Source organism: Zootoca vivipara, chromosome 13, assembly GCF_963506605.1.
Source record: "Zootoca vivipara chromosome 13, rZooViv1.1, whole genome shotgun sequence".
NCBI classification, from domain to species: Eukaryota; Metazoa; Chordata; class Lepidosauria; order Squamata; family Lacertidae; genus Zootoca; species Zootoca vivipara.
In genome coordinates, this window is record NC_083288.1 from 15,213,549 (window position 1) to 15,234,902 (window position 21,354).

Sequence of the window (21,354 nt, forward strand, 5' to 3'; positions counted from 1 at the left end):
TAGAGGACACCTGAAGGCAGCCCTGTTTAGGGAAGCTTTTAATGTTTAATAAATTATTGTATTTTAATACTTCTGTTGGAAGCCTCCCAGAGTGGCTGGGGAGACCCAGCCAGATGGGTGGGGTATAAATAATAATTTTTTATTTTTATTCAAAAAGGATGATCACAAACATTCACTCAAGTTAGTCAAGAATCCAACCTCCTCTGTTTTCAAAAAGTTAAGCAGCTGTGGATGGGAGAGGGCAGGCACACCTTGGCCTCTCAACATTCGCCACATGTAAACTGATGCATACGGACACAAATTTGCTAAACTTAAATTCAGTTCTCCACATCAATCTGCATTTTTTAAAAGCAAGCAGTTTCATATGAATTTCTCTTTATACCATTGCATGCAATTTTGAATAATACTGTATACAAGTTTTATTATTATTTGCAGAGCAGCTTGGGGCAATGATGCTTTTTAGATGTTGCTTTCATGAACAGATGCATTTTCACGTGCACCTTCTTCTCTGTGCATTTGTGAGCACATGACATGGCTGGGGAACCGCATTGGAAACTTTGGAAAAACCGCATGTTGTGAAGGACGATCATGTTTCAAATTACATTTTGCTTTGAAAACGGTGAATGAGGTGTGTTCGCCTTTAAACGAGAATGGAATGAAAATACCCTGCCCCTTCGCCAGCCATAGCCATCTGTCCCCAATTCTAACATATTGCTGGATGTTAGAACTGTAGTGTTTTGCAATTGGGTGTATAAATAGATTCCGCGAGAAATCAAAGTGTTCCTATATTAGGACGCAGTCATGGTCACCTTGCTCCTACACAACACAGGAGGAGGAAGGGCAGAAGAGGCTACCGCAGAATCATGGAATCGTGGAGCTGGAAAAGACCCCAGCGATCATCTAGTCTAACCCCCCCGGCAATGCAGGAATCCTGCCCACAGCTGTTCTCACAAACCCAAACCTGGGTCTAAGCAGAATGGAAACCCCTGATAGAGCAAAGTTCCCTCCCTGCCGTCTTTTCATTTCAGAAGCAGTTTCAGCACAAAAGCCCTTCCTCCATCAGCACGGGGCTTGCACTAAATCCTACCAAAACTGAGGCTCTAATTCCCAGGGATTAAAGTGAGTTTGGACTTCAAAGCGGCTCAGAGGCAGCAAAATAAAAGCGTCTTTGCTTTCGCAGCTGTTTCAAGGCAAAACCTCTTTGGGACTTCAAAGCACCAAATCCCCATATGCCATCAGGCGATTGATAGGCAGTGGAAGGGGGGGACCCCTCAAAAGGTCCCCGCCCTTGTTGGAGGCTACCCAGTTGGACCTCCTCCTGGACATATGGGCTGCACACTCTGCCGAAAGTCCGAAACACCTTCACCCACCCCTCTCGTTTCACTGTAAAACTGCTCTTACCAGTTAAGAGCGTTTCTCCCAATGGCCATTCAAAATCTGCACTCCTGTAACTTAAGCCCATGAGATCCAGGCCACATTCATGGAAGGATACCCTCCAAGTGTCCCGATTTTCCAGGGACAATCTCGAAATTACACAGCCTCCGCTGCCAGCCTCCTCCCTTGGGAAGGTTGCAACAGCTGCTGGAGAGCAGGCGAGGAGGAGGAGACTGATAAATGTCCCTATTTTCACCTGAGGAATGTTGGAAGATATGACCATATATTTGCAAGATGTAGTTTGTTAAAGGTGCTTGAGAGTTGTTGGCTGGACTTCCGGCCGATCACACAGCAATGGCGGGCGCCGTTCTCCTCAGCTGAGAGGGGAACGTGTGCCTTTGAGGCAAGGGGGGGACTGCTTCAGCGCAGCAGCCCCCCAGAAGAAACCCCGAATTAAGCGTTTCAGGGACGTGGATCCGGCAGACGCCAGAAGCGAGCTCCCCCCTCCCTCGGCCAGTCTAATTCTGGGCGGCGAGAGAGCAGAGGGTTTTGAGCTAACACGGCGCATCGGAGCATAGCTATCTCGGAGGCACGAAGCTGCGACCCTGCCAGGCAACAGCGATCGGTTCTTCCCAAAAATTGAAAAAATTCAAGGACATTGGATACTGTCAGTAAAAGGAGAAATTTAAGAAACTTTTAAAAAATTGGAAGGAATTGGTCACAGGAGATTAAAACAGGAAGTCAATCTCCCCCATTGTGAGGACCGTAATGCAGTTAATTTGCCTATAGTCGGAAAAGTGAAAGGAACCTTCTAAATATCAAGGACTGGACTTAATTCCTTCCCCTGGAGGCAGGGTAAAGGGGAGAAGGGTTAAATTTGTTGTAATCCCTGCAAAAATTCTTGATTTGGACTGGGGGAAATCCCCCTGGAAACTGAAGTCGGGTTCCGGGAGGAAGCAGCGAGCCGCCATTATGACATCACAATAGAAAGGAATTTGTTTACCCTTTTGACTCTGAGAATTGTCAATTGTGAAGAGAGTTTGACATTGCTCTTTTGATAAATGGACAAACGAATTTTAAGACATGAAAAAAGAATTTAAAAATGAGAAATATAACCAGTTTGGACATAAACTTGATTTCTGAGGCTTTTGGAAATACAATTGTTCAGCTTCCTGCTCTGCTCTGCTCCCATGAAATCTGAGATAAACAGGATGACTGTAGCCACAATGGACCCAGTGAGGGGGAATCGAGGAAGTCAACAATGTTAAGTAAATAATATAAGATCTGAGAAGTTTTTCTTTTTGTTATGTTGTATTTTGTTTATTTTTTGGTTTTGCTTATTTTTTGTTTTATACTTTGTTCTGAGTTTTTTTATGATTTTTTATTTGAAAAACGAATAAAAATTATTTGGGGGAAAAGAGAGTTGTTGGCTGACCCTTATTCCCTTGGCAGAGCTCCAAATTCTAGGGTGGTGTAACAATCAATTCCTCTTCTCTGGGAATCAAAGCTCTAGAAGAGGAATAGGGGCTACCCAACAACTCTCAGCATCCTTAACAAACTACAGCTCCCATAATTCTTTGGGAGAAGCCATGACTGTTTATAAAGTGGCATCACAGTGCTTTAAATGCATGGCATGAATATGACCCTAGCTTTGTCTTCTGGAAAAGCAGAGAACCAGCCTTTTACCTCTTCTGTATAGTAGCTCTTTAGTTTAATAAACAAATGTAATAGGTAAAGGGAGGGGGCAGGAATGTCCCTCAATGGCATTTGGGCTATGCCAATGGTAGCAACCAGGACCCCACGATCATCACCTGAGGCCCTTCCTCGTTTGCCTCTTCCGCAACAGGTCTGGAGAACAGGCCTTTTCTGTGGTGGCTCCCTGCTTGTGAAATGGTCTCCCCAGGGAGGCTCGCCTGGCACCTTCATTAGAGATATTTAGGCACCAAGCAAAAACATTCCTCTAGACATTTGACTAATTGAACTATCTATGGTCTTTTAAAATGGGGGTGGGGTTGTATTTTATATTTATATATTTATATATTTTTATATTTTATATATTTGTGTTTTTGTATTGAAAACTGGCACGATGTCCTTAGAGGAAGAGTGATATAGATATTTTAATACATATACATAGGGTTGCCATACGTCCGGATTTTGGCAGCCCACGTCTGCAGTGCCCATCTTGCCATTTGTCCATAAAAATAGTTCAAAAACGGCATTTTTTAAAGTGATTTTGCGCCCCCCTCCCAAATGAAAAAGCTCAACAACTTTTCTGTCCGGATTTTCACTGTTTGAAATATGGCAACCCTAAATGTACATGAATAAATAAATATACTTTGATGAAAAAAGAGGGCTAGCACCAGCATACGAAAAGAGTGTCTCTTGTTTTCATCTGTGAAGTGGTGGGGACACACAAACACTCACTCACTCACTCACTCACTCATATAATTAGCAACACAGAACTGGTTTCTTACCTGCAACAGACAACCTTTCCCACTCCACTCATGCATTCCCCAACACAGTCACAATGACTCTTCCGAAACAACAGGCTGACTCTCCCTATGCAAGCAGATAGGACTCCCTCCGCCCATTCCAGGAAAATAATAATAATACATTCCACGTGGAACAATCACAGACTCCAGCACACAATTTATTTGGTTTTGCATCGTTTAGTTTTTCCTTCCTTTTCGGTTTTCTGAGAACTTAAAAAGGTTCTTGTGTTTTGGAAGAGGAGGGATATTTTCCTTGTCAGGAAAAGGACGGCACGAGTTGCTAAACAAAGCATAAAGATTGGAAGGATTATTAAAGGGGGGGGGAGAGAGAGAGCTGGTCAGGGTACTAGCCTCACTCCCTGACCGCTGCGGAAAAGCTGTGCAGCTCCCACTCGTTTCTGATCTACTGCAAGGAATGTCATGTACCCCTTTGCAATTTTCCTCCTGGAGGATGAGAAACACACCTTTTCCTTTAAGAAGACTCCCTCCACCCACAAAAATAAAAATAAAAACCTACCTCTTCCCCCTACCCCAATCCAAGCCGTGCTTTGGAACAGCTGTGTGGCAGGTAGAAATCCAACAGATTTCCCCCAAAACCTAACATTGTTGGGAGAAGCTTCCTGGTTGAATTTATGTTAGCCAGCAACTACGGGCCCAGGAGTTAAGTGCTTGCAACCTTGCACAAGCCAATCTGTGACTCCAGCCCAATAATTCCCCTAGCCAACTTCACCCCGGTTCCCTGGACTGCTAACAAAATTGCACTTTCACACTCCTTTTCTCCCTCTTCCCCAACTTCCCTCGTCAGACAGCCACACCAGAGTTCTGAACCCCATATATCATTCCTACGGCCTTCTGCAGGGGGAAAAAAAACAAGAAGAAGATGTCCTGCAAATTGCCCCTCCCAATATCCTCCAGAGCGGACCTTTGGAGGCACCCAGTCCCTCTCCCCAAAATGAAGAGGCGGCAGATTTAAGGCAAAAGGCAAAGGAAGTCCTCGCTTAGCCCAAGGAACTCGCTGTGATGCACCAGCGGAAATGGCTTTTCACGAAAGGGGATCACGTATAAGCAGAGAAGAGAGGTCTGCTATGCCAGAAGCAGAATCGGGTAGTTCAGACACATTTATATCACCGACTGCCACATGCTAGGAAACGCACAAGGGTTGGACAGAACCATCATACTCTGGCCTGTAAAGCTAGACACATATATACACACACACACACACACGAAAGATCTGGTTGGTCGCTGTTGGAAGACATAGCATGACTCATCTCACAGGTCTTAACTGGTCGCGCCAGGAGACCTGCCACCGTTTGGGCGCTGCATCCTTTATTCCACACTGTCCCAGGACAGGCCAAGTCTTTAAAAAGCAAGGGGGAAGCCAGGGACTCATATTTCCTGAAGGAACGGGGAGGAAGACGGATCTCGTACTGTCGCTCCCAGACTGGCAGTGTAGAAACGGGAGGGCGTGCAGCTTCTTCCTCCCCCACAACGCATGCAGCAGCCAGCACAACCGGGTGGGGCAGAGTGCTCCAGGGCAGGCCCCAATGTGGATCTGTAGGCGCCAGGGGTCACCTGACTGTGCTCAGCCAGCTCCCGGCTTCGCTTGACTCATGCGGCACGACCAGCAGCAGCTCGCAAGGGCCCTGGGACAGTACTTCCTGCAGGAACACCCTGTGGTGAAGAAGAGGAAAGGAAGAAGAGGTCATGGGCAGGAATGTAGAAAGCTGCCATTGGTCCATCTGGCTCGGTATTGTCTATACCTGAAGGAGCGTCTCCACCTCCATCGTTCAGCCCGGACACTGAGGTCCAGCTCCGAGGGCCTTCTGGCAGTTCCCTCCCTGCGAGAAGTGAGGTTACAGTGAACCAGGCAGAGGGCCTTCTCGGTAGTGGCGCCCGCCCTGTGGAACGCCCTCCCGTCAGATGTCAAGGAAAGAAACAACTATCTGACTTCTAAAAGGCACAAGACTTCTAAGACATCTGAAGGCAGCCCTGTTTAGGGAAGTTTTTAATGTTTGTTTTATCGTGTTTTTAATATTCTGTTGGGTGCCGCCCAAAGTGGCTGGGGAAACCCAGCCGGATGGGCAGGGTAGAAATAACAAACTATTATTATTATTACTACTACTACTCTTGACTAGGAGTAGAAGTTTGGGGGTTTTGCGCAGGGGGCGATTGCTGGAGAGAGCACCTGGGATATTCTGCAAAGAAGGCATGTCGTCAAAGGTTCTTCCCCAAACAGGATCAAGCAGGGTCTCCCAAAGCAAGCTCCAAACACCCATTGGCAAAATTCCGGTTAAAGAACTGTCGCACAAAATAGCCGTGGCTGTTTTCCAAACTTCACCTTTGCCCTGCTGCCAGCTCACATCAGAAGGAAATTGCTCATTTTGCCCAGCACTAGTTAGACTTCCAAGTGGCGTGTAGCGTTTCAAGAGGAACAACGAAATTCCAGGAGAGTTACTGGGCTGGTCTTTATCAAAGGCAAAAAGCCACTGCAGTATTTCTGGCTTACCGTGGCTTCTGAAGGCAAGAGGTTATATGCTTTGATGCTCTAGCAGCTGTTTAGATTATGGATGACATTCATGTCTTACGCCCCCAGATGACCAGGCTGTGTTCTCCATGTTCCTACCATCTTGTGCCTCCTCACGGGGTGAGCTTGGTTGATCCTGCAATGACCCTTTTGCTCGGTGCACACCCGAATTTTAACACTATTTCATGATGATGAAAGAATGAAACAAATATTGCCTGCACAATCTCTGGCTACAAGAAGTCGGTCTGGTTTTCTCGATTCGAGTTCCTCTTTAATGAATTGCCTTTGCACCATCAGGTTTTCAACGCAACTTACAACCCAAAGTCAGTCACATACATTCTGAAAGTGGAACACACAGCAACAGAACCAGCAGCGCCACAGCCTCGTGATAGGACACACGCGCTGCTTGCAGAAGGGCCTTTAGGTTCAATTCCCAGAATATCCAGGTAAGTACTGGAAGAGATCTCGCTCTGAAATCCTGAAGAGCTGCTGGTTGTCAGTGTAGGCCGGGAAGGGGGAACCTGTGCCCTCCAGATTGTTGCTGGACTACAACTCCCATGAGCCCAGACAACTGGGTTGATGGGTGTTGTAGTCCAACATTCTGGAGGGTCACAGTGTTCCCATTCCTGGTGCAGACAATACAGTGGTACCTCTGGATACGCACACCTCTGGTTGCGTATCCTTCGGGTTATGTACGCAGCAAACCCAGAAGTATTTTTCCGGGTTTTGCCACGCGTGCATGTACAGAAGTGCTCTACGCACCGCGCGCATGCGCAGAACAGGCACCTCCGGTTACTAATTCCTCAGGATCCGACCGGAGCTCCGGAACAGATCCCGTGCACAACCGGAGGTCCCATTGTACTTAGTTACATGGACCAATGCTCTTACTTGGTGCAAGGCAAATGCCTGTGATTGTAACAGGCAGGAAACAAACGACCTATCACATTATTATTACCTGTCAAAGTTCAGCAGAACGAAATTGTTTTTAAGCCGCTGCTGGATTGACATCTTATTCTCTTGAAAAGCCAAGGGCTCCCACTCTGTCAGATTTCTTTCCTTTACCATTTTTAATGCGTATAAAAATCGTGGGTGGCAAATGCCACCTTTAAAGCAATTACCTGCTGTCCAAGAAGAGCAAATGCTTATTAAAAATGCCTGCTCTGTGACACATCCATGCATCACCTTGTGAAACGAAGCGCTCCGGGGCTATTGCTATTTCCACATGAGCAAGTGGAATCCATATGCTAGCCTGCCCCTTACTTGGAAGCAAGTAACACTGTGCTCGGCTGGTGCTGCTCACAAGTAAGCACACAAAAGGACTGCACCCTAAGAACTCTTTAGCAGCCGGAGTTTTAACACGGTGTCTGCAGAGGATGGTTGTCAAAAGACTCACTGGAAAGAATATCCCCTAAGTTGGGGATATGAAGACAATTTATCTCCAGTGAACTCCCATCTCTCCTCCCCAAAGTAAGAGAAACCTGGAAAATAGCCTCAGTGAGGACCTCAGCGAAAGGGCAGGTACCTACAGGAGAAGGTGGTTCATAATAATAAAAATAAAATAAAATAAAATAATAATAATAATAATAATAATAATAATAATATGCTGCCCATCTGACAGGGTTGCCCCAGCCACTCTGGGTGGCACCCAACCAAAAACTTCATTAAAACTTCAAAAAAGCCATTAAAAACTTCCCTGAACAGGACTAGGGCTGCCTTCAGATGTCTTCTAAAAGTCAGTCTGTTGGGCATTCCACAGGGCAGGTGCCACTACCAAGAAGGCCCTCTGCCTGGTCCCCTGTAGTAGCTTCACATCTCACAATGAGAGAACCACCAGAAGGTCCTCAGAGCTGGACCTCAGTGTCCTGGCTGAACGATGGGAGTGAAGCATTCTTCAGATACTCTAAAGGTAAAGGGACCCCTGACCATTAGGTCCAGTCGTGACTGACTCTGGGGTTGCATGCTCATCTCGCATTATTGGCCGAGGGAGCCGGCGTATAGCTTCCAGGTCATGTGGCCAGCATGACAAAGCCGCTTCTGGCAAACCAGAGCAGCACATGGAAACGCTGTTTACCTTCCTGCTGTAGCGGTACCTATTTATCTACTTGCACTTTGAGGTGCTTTCGAACTGCTAGGTTGGCAGGAGCTGGGACCAAGCAACGGGAGCTCACCCCGTCACAGGGATTCGAACCGCCGACCTTCTGATCAGCAAGCCCTAGGCTCAGTGGTTTAACCACAGCGCCACCTGGGTCATCCCTCAGATACTCTAGCCCTAGGCTATTCTGAGCTGGTTTCAGGCGTTGCCTCTCATCAGCGGCGGAAACAGAAGCACCTCTTCTGCAGCACCAGTAGTTGCAAATAGAAAAATGGGGCAACATTCTTTCTTGGATTATGGTCCCTCGGGTCCATTTGCCCAGTGTAACTCTGGCTTAACCCACCATGCAAAAGGTCTCATCACACAGATACGCAAATGGGGGCAAGAAGAGACCTGACTGCTTTCCAGAGCAAGACTTTGCAAAGTACCTTGGGGCTGGCTTCTGCCTGCCCCTCCTGCAAAGGAACCCTACTTTTCAGCCTCATTTTAAAATGGCTTTTGCTCAGGATCCCAGGCACAGTCTTCACCGAGGAAGACGTTTCATTAAATCAGTTTGTCTTGCCACCTGCGTGTCTGATGCAAGACTGCGTCATGGTCACAGTGACTGTGCAGGAATCCACTGAGCACATATTCCAGCACATAACCCTCCACAGCTGGGGGAATATGTTCCCAGGACCCGAATGGCTGACGGAAAATCTACCTTTCTGTATCCAGGCACTTTTTGATTGATTGATTTTTTAAAAACTGGTTTTTTGACCTGGGTCTAATAAGCTCCAATCTGGCTGAAGAATCGTAAACTGCAAAAAAACCATGCATGCCTAGATGAAATCTGCTAGTGAGGTCCAGCGCCAAGGGCCTTCTGGCGGTTCCCTCACTGCGAGAAGCAAAGCTACAGGGAACCAGGCAGAGGGGCCTTCTCGGTAGTGGCACCCACCCTTTGTTGAAAGCCGCCCAGAGTGGCTGGGGAAACCCAGCTGGATGGGTGGGACACAAATAAAATATTATTATTATTATTATTAGCATGAGGCAAGCTGGCTTTGCCATTTTCTATTCTGTACTCCCAATTCCCAAATACACAATATACTGTTAAGCCTGTATTTTATAGGCAAAGGGTTCTTACGCTTATGTTATACACTGTGCACTTGCATGCGCCTGTGTTTACACGGGTCACTGCGTAATCAATTAATTAATTGGTCTTCTCTCACTTAGGGCTGCTGCTCAGAAATGAGCGGGGGAAGGTGTGCTGGGCAGCGGCCCTCAACGTGGGAAGACTCGGGACAGGCTGGGCAGCAACGACGAGCGACTTCCAGGCAACAGCTGCAGCAGCGTATATGAGTCTCATAATAATAATAATAATAATAATAATAATAATAATAATAATAATAATATATTATTATTATTATTTATACCCCGCCCATCTGGCCGGTTTCCCCCAGCCACTCTGGGCGGCTTCCAACAAAATATTAAAATACAGAAATCCATCAAACATTAAAAGCTTCCCTAAACAGGGCTGCCTTGTGGTGCCTTCTAAAGGTCTGGTAATTGTTGTTCTCTTGGACCTCTGGTGGGAGGGCATCCCACAGGGTGGGTGCCACTACCGAGAAGGCCCCCCCTCTCTCTCCTCCCCACACGCCCTCCCTATTGAAGTGGGGTCGTCCCCCACTTTATGCAATTTCACTTATGCATGCGGGGGCCCAGAACATAATTCCCGCAAAAGTGTGTGTATGTGGGGAGCACATGTAACCTTCTTAATATAGCATTGCATTTATTCTTGCATAGCTGCTTGAAGTAAACTTGGTTCTGAATCCAGGTGACCCAGGTGGCGCTGGGGACCCAGGTGGCGCTGTGGTTAAACCACTGAGCCTAGGGCTTGCTGATCAGAAGGTCAGCGGTTCGAATCCCTGTGACGGGGTAAGCTCCCGTTGCTTGGTCCCAGCTCCTGCCAACCTAGCAGTTCGAAAGCACGTCAAAATGCAAGTAGATAAATAGGAACCGCTACAGCGGGAAGGTAAACTGCGTTTCCATGTGCTGCTCTGGTTTGCCAGAAGCGGCTTTGTCATGCTGGCCACATGACCTGGAAGCTACACGCCGGCTCCCTCGGCCAATAATGCGAGATGAGCACGCAACCCCAGAGTCGGTCACGACTGGACCTAATGGTCAGGGGTCCCTTTACCTTTACCTAGCTGCTTGAAGTAAACTTGGTTCTGAATCCCGTACCTGCCTGCTTTGTCACATGCTGCCAAGCTCACTTTTGTAACTCCAAAGGCAGTGAGTGGGCTGTTTGGCTCGTGTCTTTGTGAATCCAAAGGATTTCCAGAGAACAACATCAGTTTCCTCTGAGCTCAGGAATGGGGGGGGGGGCTACAGGGGTGGTGGCAGTAACATCTCCCAAATATCTCTCTCTCAAATATATCTCTCATGCTGGCAGCTCAGAATAACAAAACCTTAATAATAAGTAATAAATTTATTCTTATTCTTTCTTTCCCTCTCCTTCCTTCCTTCTTTCTCCCTTTCTGTCTTCTCTCCCTCTTTCTTTTTCTTTCCTTCTTTATTCCCTTCCTTCTTTCCTACTCTTCTTTCTCTCCCCTCTTTCCTTCCTCTCCCCCCCTGCTCCCTCTTTCCTTCCTTCCTTCCTTCCTTCCTTAGCTCACTGTTCTAGCACCCGTTATTTTAACGGGCTTCAAGATACTAGTTATATAATAATTTATTATTTATACCCCGCCCTTCCAGCTGGGTTTCCCCTGTCACTCTGGGCGGCTCCCAACAGAATATTAAAAACACGATAAAACAAACATTAAAAACTTCCCTAAACAGGGCTGCCTTCAGATATCTTCTAAAAGTCAGATAGTTGTTTATTTCCTTGACATCTGATGGGAGGGCATTCCACAGGGCGGGCGCCACTACCGAGAATGCCCTCTGCCTGGTTCCCTGTAATCTCGACTTCTGGCGGTTCCCTCACTTTGAGAAGGCCCTCGGAGCTGGACCTCAGTGTCCAGGCAGAATGATGGGGGGTGGAGACGCTCCTTTACATGTTGGCAGTGGTGAGATTTCAAAACTACACAAACTTCTTTTTACCACCTAGAGCAGGCATCCCCAAATTGTGGCCCTCCAGATGTTTTGGCCTACAACTCCCATGATCCCTAGCTAACAGGACCAGTGGTCAGGGAAGATGGGAACTGTAGTCCAAAACATCTGGAGGGCCGAAGTTTGGGGATGCCTGCTCAAAACCCAGACAGCAGACCCTGCGGGGCATGCTGGGAAAGGAACCAGGTTACACAACATTGCCCTCTAGTGGTGGCCACACTGGTACTGCAGCTATAAAACCTTCTCCCTCTATCGGCTGCTACACTGGTACTGCAACTAGAAAACCTGACCTAGAGTATTCTTGGTGCCTGGCCTAGAGTATTCTTGGGACCTGTGCATCTTCAGGCTCCTCCTCCTGTATATTCCTTCTCCATCTCCCACCTTTGCTCTCTCCCACTGCCGAATGACATGCCATGAACAGCTACTAGAAGCCAGGCTTTTTTGATAACAGCACCTACCTATGGACTCTCCTTTGTTGGTGGCTTTTAAGCATAGGTTGGTTGGGCATCTGCCATGGAGGCTTTAGCCAAGTTCCCTGAATTGCAGGGGGCTGGACTACATGACCTTTGGGGTCCCTTTCCAACTCTACAATTCTGTGATTCTATGAATAACCTTCCAAGGGAAGCTTCCCAGGACCCAACACTTCATACTCTTCTAGAGGCCTGGCAGAGAGAAGACAAGACTATCCTAGAAGTCTTTTAACTGAGTTTTCTGATGCCTCCAAAACTGTGTTTGGTTTTTCCAGTAAGGTCATAATGTATTTCTTATTTATTGCCAAATGGCCATCTAGCAGTAATGCTATCGCAGTGGATTCCTTAAATCAGCAAAATGAGCTTTGAAGTCTCTTTCTCACACTATAAATTCTATTCTACTGCACGATCTGCTTTGGTGTAAGCCAACTCTGATTCGCTTCGGGGCGCGAGGAGAATAAAGGAGGCAGGATATAAAGTATTTTTAAAATAAATATTATTGGGACTACACAGTAGTCGTTCCCAAACCAGCCACAGGAGCGTAAGTACCTGAGGTCAGATTCACCACCGATGGGAGCCGGACCCTTGAGCTTGGAGTCAAGGTTGTAGTAGGTGCCATCAAGCTGGCGCACAGCGATCCAGTGGCGGCGCCTCACTGGGAGGGACAGGAAGCCCAGACACACATTGGACGGGACATTGATGATGAAGCCAAGAACGCCTTCCAGGGAGAGCTGCTCTAGGGGCCTAAGGCACAAAGGGAGATGAGACTTGTCAAAGAGGATATGATTCTGGAGAGAGACAGAGATTTATCAAGTGACTCGTAGAAACACAATGGTGTCGAGCTGCTAAGAAGCTATGGTGGGTCTCAGCCAGGGTGGATTTGATTTAAATCACTAGTCAGTAAGACTTGATTTGAATAATGTATTTATTTATTTATTTTTACAGAAAGCCTCATTCTTGCTGGTATAATCTTAATATTTACAACCAGATGGAGGTTTCGTTTTTGGAATAATAAATTTTCAGAGTAGTTTTTACAGTTATATAAAAAAATTACTGATTTGGCTATACTATTAGAAATACATAGACCGATAATTACGAAATTGCTGTGAGGTTTAATAAGTTAACTGTTTATATTTGGACAACTTTTCTGCCGTACTTTATTGGAAGGAGAAAAATAACAACAATTTAAACGATTTATTTAACTAAAACAATAACATTCTAGCACATGTATCCGTGTTTGTTAACTGATGTGGTTAAACAGTTTTTTAAAAAAAAACTTAGACTGAGTTTTAGCACACATGAAAAACTTAAACATATCCTTATTTCCTGATGAATAGCCTTTGGACTATAATGTAACTTAAATAGAAAACTATCTTTAGAAAGATTTTTCCTCCAAAAACATTTTTTAAAGAAAAAATCCAATTTGAATTTTAAAAAATACGATTTAAATTTTTAAAATCTGATTTTTGATTTTTTATTTATCCACCCTGGTCTCAACACAGTCAGTCCTTGGGAGAGGAGGAGATTATCTGGGAGCAAAATAAAAGTCACTTCCACATTCTCCAAAATTCCAGGTCCAACTTTTTTAACGGAAGCAATTCATACGGTAGTAGGAGACAACAACAAAAACACCCTTTGACAGGCATGTCCAACTCCCAAGATTCTAGTTACAGGTAGGTAGCCGTGTTGGTCTTGCATAGTTGAAACAAAATAAAAAAATTCCTTCCTGTAGCACCTTAGAGACCAACTAAGTTTGTCATTGGTATGAGCTTTCGTGTGCATGCACACTTCTTCAGATACCGTATATTCCGGCGTATAAGATGACTGGGCGTGTAAGACGACCCCCAACTTTTCCAGTTAAAATATAGAGTTTGGGATATACTCGACGTATAAGAAATACGACCCGGCGTATAAGACGACGCCTGACTTTTGAAAAGATTTTCCTGGGTTAAAAAGTAGTCTTATACGCAGGAATCTGCGTATCTGAAGAAGTGTGCATGCACACGAAAGCTCATACCAATGACAAACTTAGTTGGTCTCTAAGGTGCTACTGGAAGGAATTTTTGTTATTTTGTTTCAACTCCCAAGAGACTGCGATCTACTCCTACTAAAACAAAACTGGCAGTGATCTACCCATTGGATTGACCAAAGTTGTTGAGATTTTTGGGGGGAGGAAGACCAGGGACGCCCTGCGATTGACTGGTAGATCGTGATCGACCTGTTGGACATGCCTGCCCTATGAGGACTACAATCATATCAAAAGGGCAAATGGTGGGAGATTTCAGCGGCTGCCTCTAGTTCCATGAGACTTTGCCCTTCCTTACTCAACACTGCAGCGCAGACCAACTCACCTTGGGTGCTCACAATTCATCTCCATTCACACAGCATAACACGGGGAGGTGAAACGGGGACACTTCCTGCCGCCTTGAGCTGGCAAGAGCCCCTCGATGAGCTCAGCTGGGACCAGGCGCTGATTGGCTGCCCTCTTTCTCTGCAAACTCTCTCACTGCAGTGGCCACTCCATCCGGTTATTAGAACAGAAGATGCTATGCAAGTCTGCTTAGTTCCCGCCCCCCCGCCCCCCGCCCTGCCCCGCCCCGCCCCGCTTCACTTCTCATTCTGTTTTCCTTTCATATAATAGAATTGCACCTTAGATTGTCGGCCATGGCTGCCAGCAATCTGGCGGAAAGGCACCCTGTAAACATAACAAAGAAAGGAGCTAAAGAGGAAGGTGGAAGAGGATCTGCCAATGGAAGAGAGAAGGGGAGAAGCTTGGCAAGTCGGCCACCGTAGCAATGGCAAGCAGGGAGATTATGGGGAGCCTGCAAACAGGCCCGTCCTAGCCATAGAGGCTAGTGGCGCGGAGAACCACAGCGCCGGGCGCTGGAGGGGCGCCAAGTGAACGCAGGGTTCCGGCAATCTGGCCAGGACTGTGCTCCTTCTCCGAGAACTCTGCGCTGCGCCTCCTTCTCGTTTTCCCAGCGCTGGGTTCCGCTCAGTCGAGCTTCGCCACCAGCGCGTGCACAGCGCCCAAGCAGCTCTTACTGGTCTCGCGGTGCGCGCGCTGGTGGCGAAGCTTGACTGAGCGGAACCCAGCGCTGGGGAAACGAGAAGGAGGCGCAGCGCGGAGTCCTCGGAGGTGGCCTCCCGCTGCTGCCGCGGTCCGCTTGGCACTCCCAGGCCCTTGGAGAGGCGCTGGAGGGGGGCGCTGGAGGGACCGAGCGCCAGGGCGCTGGGTGGGCTTAAGACGGCCCTGCCTGCAAAGTCCCCTGCGCCAGGGGAAGCAGATACACAACAACAGGCAAAGGTTGCTGCTCTCCTCACCTCCGTTTGTCCCACCAGATGGCTTCTAGACCCACACTCTGAAGAGCTGCCATGATGACGTTGACATCGTAATTCCCGGTTCCCAGAAAGCTGCGGTGAGGGTTCCACCTGGCATCTGGGGCCAGCCTGTTGGAGGGAAGGAAGGAGGGACTCATTGTAAGAACCAGAGGGCTGGACACCAGTGAAAGAATAAGGCACAGGGAAATTCTTGGGATCAGTGTAGGACAGTGATGGCGAACCTTGGCACCCCAGATGTTTTGGGACTACAACTCCCATCATCCCTAGCTAACAGGGCCAGTGGTCGGGGATGATGGGAGTTGTAGTCCCAAAACATCTGGAGTGCCAAGGTTCACCATCACTGGTGTAGGACCTCAATCCGAGAATTACTGTTTTGAATTATTATTAATGTGCAACCCACCCATCTGACTGGGTCGCTCCAGCCACTCTGGGCAGCTTCCAGCATATAGAAAAACATTACACTTTCAAAAGCTTCCCTATACAGAATTGCTTCAGATGTTTCCTAAATGTTATATACTGTAATTACTCATCTCCTTAACATCTGATGGGAGGGCTGTCTAAATTTTTTTTATTTATCACCATCCTGCAAAATTTTGGTTCTCCTAAGTTTGTGCTGAATAAAATAGGTGCGTTTCACATGTCCTGTTCTATTTCTGCCCGTTTCAAGTTTGTAGAAACTTGTCCCCGGAGTGAGTTACCCTCAAAATATATCAAGATTAAAGGATGTGTACTTCTTTCTATTCAACGGCCTCCTCTGCTTTTCCAGAGAAATATTACAGCCCAGGGAGACGTGCTTGCCCCGAACGACGTATAAAAATGAACAATCAATCAACAGATCTATACTGCAAAAGAAGCAGTATTTCAGATGCTGACTTCACTCCTGCTCTATCCACTGGAGTGGTTGCTGATATATATCTGCGCTGTGCTAATTAAAGTACCACGATGAGCAGTGGCTTTAAGTGACTAAAGGAAACAGCATCTCCCGCAAAACACCTTGGGAGTCACCCAGTCCATCCATCAACTGTCAAGGACACAGGTGGACCATCCCTTCGGTGACAGACGCGCAGAATGAGTGCCCTACCCCAGTGCAATGCTCCCGGATTTAAAGGCACGTGAGAAGAGACTGGCAGGTCCACACCAAGCAGAAGGGGTGAGGCACCACCAAGATGATTCACTGAAAGCTAGTTAAGCACAAGCGATGCCAAACCGGACACGCAGTGTTCAAAATTAGCAATGGCTTTCGACCACTTTTGACTCAGAGAAGATGCCTGGGAGCCAGGATGATGCCTGACATTTCCACCATCTGGAGGCACATGCCAGGGGATCATTGGATCTGGACTGTTTTTCTTTCACACACTAATGCCCCATCCTGTAGAATCCCCATCAAGTTATATTTTATCGGAATGAATTTCTGGAACCAAAATGCTTTTTCTGGGCAGCCTGAGCAGGAGCAGTTACCACCAAGAAAGAGGTTGGAATCGGCCAATATATACAGTGGTTTCCTCGGGTTGAGTACCCAATCCGTTCCGGGGTGCTGTTCGCACCCCGAAAAGTACTCAACCTGAGTGCTGCGCATGCACGAAGCGCGCAGAACAAGAAGCAAAGCTACAGGGAACCAGGCAGAGGGCCTTCTCGGTAGTGGCGCCCGCCCTGTGGAATGCCCTCCCATCAGATATCAAAGAGATAAACAACTACCTGACATTTGGAAAACATCTGAAGGCAGCCCTGTTTAGGGGAGTTTTTAAGGTGTGATATTTTAATGTATTTTAATCTCTGTTGGAAGCCGCCCAGAGTGGCTGAGGAAACCCAGCCGGATGGGCGGGGTATAATTAATTAATTAATTAATTAATTAATTAATATTATTATTCTGCACATGCGCGTGTGGCAGAACCCGGAAGTAAACACTTCCGGGTCCGCCAAGTACTTAACCCAAAAGTACTGAACCCGCAGCGAACGCAACCCGAGGTATGACTGAATATATGTGGAATATATGTGCATCAAGTTACTTTTCTTCTTCAAGTTCTGAAAGCTCTTAACCTAGCTCAAGGTTGTCATCTGAACTAGCCAGACCTATAACTGAGAATCAATCACAGTCGGTCCATCATTTGAAAAATAAGACATTAGAGCCATCTTGCCCCCAAATGGCAATGAGACATTCCATTATGGCAACTGTAATGGTGGTTTAAAGAGCTGTTTGACACCTAGCTTATATGTCTGAGTTTCTAACCCTGCTCACATGCATTTCATGGTACTGTGGTGGCAGTCTATGTGTGTGTGGGGTGGTGGTTCTCCAGCAGCCAGCCTGGAGTTTCTAGTCCTCAAGGCTGCCAGATTTGGGGGGCACAGCAGGAAATAGGAAGGAGATACAGCCTTCTCCTTCTTCTCCCTCCCTTGAAAAAACAATTGACTGTTGGGGAATTTTAAAAGGCGACTGTAATAAGCCATTTACAGAGCTGAAAGGCTATTAGGGCATTGACAAAAGGATCCCTGCATGCAGAGAAAAGTCTCCTCTGGGAATCTTGAAAGCAGATACAGAGGTATTAGCGAGAGGCGAAAGCACAAGACGTTCCGGCCACTCACTTCTTGCAGATCTCGTCAGCCGCCTCTTGCGTGAAAATTCGTTCCTGCAGGACGTTGTTGAGGGCATGGACGGCACATAGCTCCAGCCGCTGCCGCTCATGGTAAACCCCAGGAGCTTCGTTCCGTCCGGACCCAGACATCACATCTACGCAGGTCCAAGGAGTTCTTCCTGCAATAGATCAGCCCTGGAAAGAAAGTCCAACAATGAAATCACAGAAGACAGAGAAGGCAGGCAAATCAATGCAATTGCATTAGTGAGCTGCTGCCTGCTGGCTGGTAGTTTTCACATCAGCTATGTGTTCTCTGGCCTTTCTCACTTCAGCCCCTTTCTTCTTTGCCCGTTCCGCCTCATCGCTTCCCTTACCCTCTCAAGTGGCTTCCTTTGGTCTTCTCAGCTATCCCTTTGCCTACTCTGAACCTCTTTTAAGTTGCCCTAGGCCTAACACCTTCTCAAGTCACCTGTCTTCTCTTCTACTCATCTCCAAGGCATTCCTAACTGCCATGCCCCACCCTCTTGGATCACAGCAGCTCAGCCAATGGCAGTTGGAGACTCTCCTGCCTGCTCCCACCCTACTACAACATCAGGGAAGTCCCAACCAATCACTGCTGAAACTTCTGCCCATCATCAACAACACCTCAGAAGACACAAGTACATAACGACAAATGTAAACTTCCATGGCAGAAAGGTACCCTGTTTCTCATATTTTAAGACATACCCATAAAATAAGCCATAGCAGGATTTTTAAGCATTCAATGAATATATAAGCCATGCCCCGAAAAGGTAGTATCTGAATGTAATAAATAACATGGCCCCACAAAAAATGAATACTCCTAAAGTCTAAGAGATGGAAGAGAGAAAGAATCAAAATGCATATTGCCAAGCCAAATATTTTAGCCACCAGAGTAGTAAAAAAAAAAGTGCTTAAAGAAATCATCACCAAGATCCATTTACTGGTGAAATTTATTATTTACTGATGTTATTTTTATACCGCCCCTCAATGTAGCAGTCACAGGACAGCGTACAACTAAGTAACATACAACAACATATAATACGTGATACAATCATTACAATCAAAATTGACATAAAATTCATGCAACTAATGTAGCTGCAGCATTAATAAAACTGACTTCACTGAAAGCATTTTGAACCATTCGGTCTAAAAACACTCATTCCTCCACAACATACAGCAGAACCCTATCTACTCAGATGTAAGTCGTATTGAATTCAATAATCCTGGGTAAGCGGTGTTAGGATTAGACCAGGTATGTCCAACAGGGTATATCGTGATCTACCAGTAGATCACTGGACGTCTGTGGTAGATCACCGGTAGATCAGTGGCTCCACCCAAAGAAGCTAAAAAACTTTGGCTCCCCTAAAAAAAGCTCCACATTTTTGTCCTGCACCCCTAAAATGTCCTGAACCACCAAAAACAGGGCTTTCCTTCCTAAAAAGAAGCTCAATGTCGCTTTCCTCTTCCCTAAAGAAAGAAGCTCAACAACTTTGACCCGAACCTCCCAAAAGGGGGTAGATCACTGCCAGTTTTTAACTCTGTGAGTAGATCGCATTCTCTTGGAAGTTGGCCACCCCTGGATTAGACTAAAGGCACTTAACGTTTAAAGATCAAAACCATTTCCCCCCTTCCACCCTGCTTTATTTTGTTTTAACAGGAACAGAAGAGCTCTACTGCAATTTGCTAATTGTCCAAACTAGCCCTCACTAGCTAAGTTCCCCAGGCAAGCAAGGTAATGCCAGTAAAGTAGTGCCAATTCATGTCACTAATGCTTTTTTAAAAGGTCCCCTAAAATATAGTAGCTGCCAGCATACATGCTAAGAAGAAAGACACAGGGCTGCTTCATTCAACCAAGTCCCACTGAGAAAGCAAATCCACAGAAACTAAGGAACCCCCATGTTACTTGTGCCTTTTAATTCCAGTGGTCCTACTCTGAGTAAAGACCAGCATGGGGCAGGGAGGTAAATTGGTTCGTTTCATTGTGCATTTTGCATTTTCACCCTGTATTTTTATGCTACGGACGAAGGACGGTATCCAAATTTATTAACTAAATAGGAAGTTGAGCATTTAAACTTTCGTTACGTTTCAAAGCGCCTTGTTTTTATTGCCTGATCTTCTAGCAAAGCACTTTGAGGGCTGCTGTTTTTCTTTTAAAAGCAAGCAGTGTATATAGATTTTTTTTAGCTAACTAAACAAATAGAATAAACAAACAACATCGAACTGCCCGGACAGGAGAGTTAATTCCCCATGCCCAAACCGTGTTTCCAAAAGCAATTATAAACATATTATTCAAAAGTCTAGCGGCCTACACGAGAGCTGACACCTCATAGTCTTCTATTTCATCAGGAAATTTCCCCCCAATCCCAATAATAGATATAACCATATTACATGTGTGTGTGTGTGTGTGTGTGTGTGCAGGGGGGAGCTGTTGATCCAGACCAGGCAGGCTGGCAGCACTCTGTACGTGCTCTAAAGCGCAGCTGTTTTAGTTAAAAGAAGCCCTCGCCAGCCCGGGTTGTTGTTGTTGATTTTTTAAAAATTCCCTTCCCCAGCCGGCTTACTAGCCTGGCCAACAATACCCAGACTTCCCAGGAGGAGAAAAATAATAAAAACCATAAAAGCATCTTACCCTCGCGAAGCTGGGACTCCAGCAACTAAAACTCCGCACCGTGCCCATCCCCGGGAGCGGCTTCCTTTCAAGGCCAGGCTGACAGTGCAAAGGGCGTGGGCGGCGAACTACCATTCCCAGCGAGCACCGGGCGAGGGCGGCGGGACTTCAGCTCCCGGCATGCCTCGCGGCGCCGGCCGGAAGGAACGCGGCAAAACCTCCCCTTTCCCCAGATTTGCGCCGGTGACGTAGTGTCTCGTGGGCGGAGACGAACTACAGGCATGGTGCACGCCGAAGCCACGAAGCGCGCTATGGCAACGGGGATAGCAATGAAGTTGAATAGACAATAAGGCCAAGCAAATGCGAAAATGAAAATAAAATAATAATGTAGTCTAGGGAGAGTGAAGAGAAAGAGTCAAAGCCCGGTCAGGTGCCGAAGAGCAGGGCTCCTGCGCCGTCCATGGGGGGAGGGTTACGAGCGCCTTTGAATTTACAATTGCAAATTCCTCTTTTGGAAATAGCTTGCGCATGTGCATGTCTATAGAGACAGTGACTAATGCAAAGCCCGTCAGATGCGCTGCTGGATCAGTGCTGAATGATTGTTATGTTTAAAAACCAATGAAACGGGGGGGGGGGCGCCTTGAGATAATTTTTATTTGATTTTACAAGTTAAAAAAATTATAAATACGACCATAAAAGGGAAAGGGACCCCTGACCATTAGGTCCAGTCGTGACCGACTCTGGGGTGGCGCGCTCATCTCGCATTATTGGCCGAGG

At 46.7% G+C, this 21,354-nt stretch overlaps 1 protein-coding gene across 1 annotated transcript; it reads right to left on the minus strand.

Moving 5' to 3' along the window:
* Positions 1–4,003: 4,003 nt before the first annotated feature.
* Positions 4,004–20,743, minus strand: JOSD2 (Josephin domain containing 2). Its single transcript, XM_035136474.2, has 5 exons — positions 20,599–20,743; positions 17,959–18,143; positions 15,361–15,486; positions 12,586–12,780; positions 4,004–5,537 (listed from the first exon to the last, which is right to left on the minus strand). The coding sequence occupies exons 2-5, from the start codon at positions 18,096–18,098 to the stop codon at positions 5,435–5,437; spliced, it is 564 nt and encodes a 187-aa protein (XP_034992365.1). The 5' UTR covers positions 18,099–18,143; positions 20,599–20,743; the 3' UTR covers positions 4,004–5,434.
* Positions 20,744–21,354: the final 611 nt, after the last annotated feature.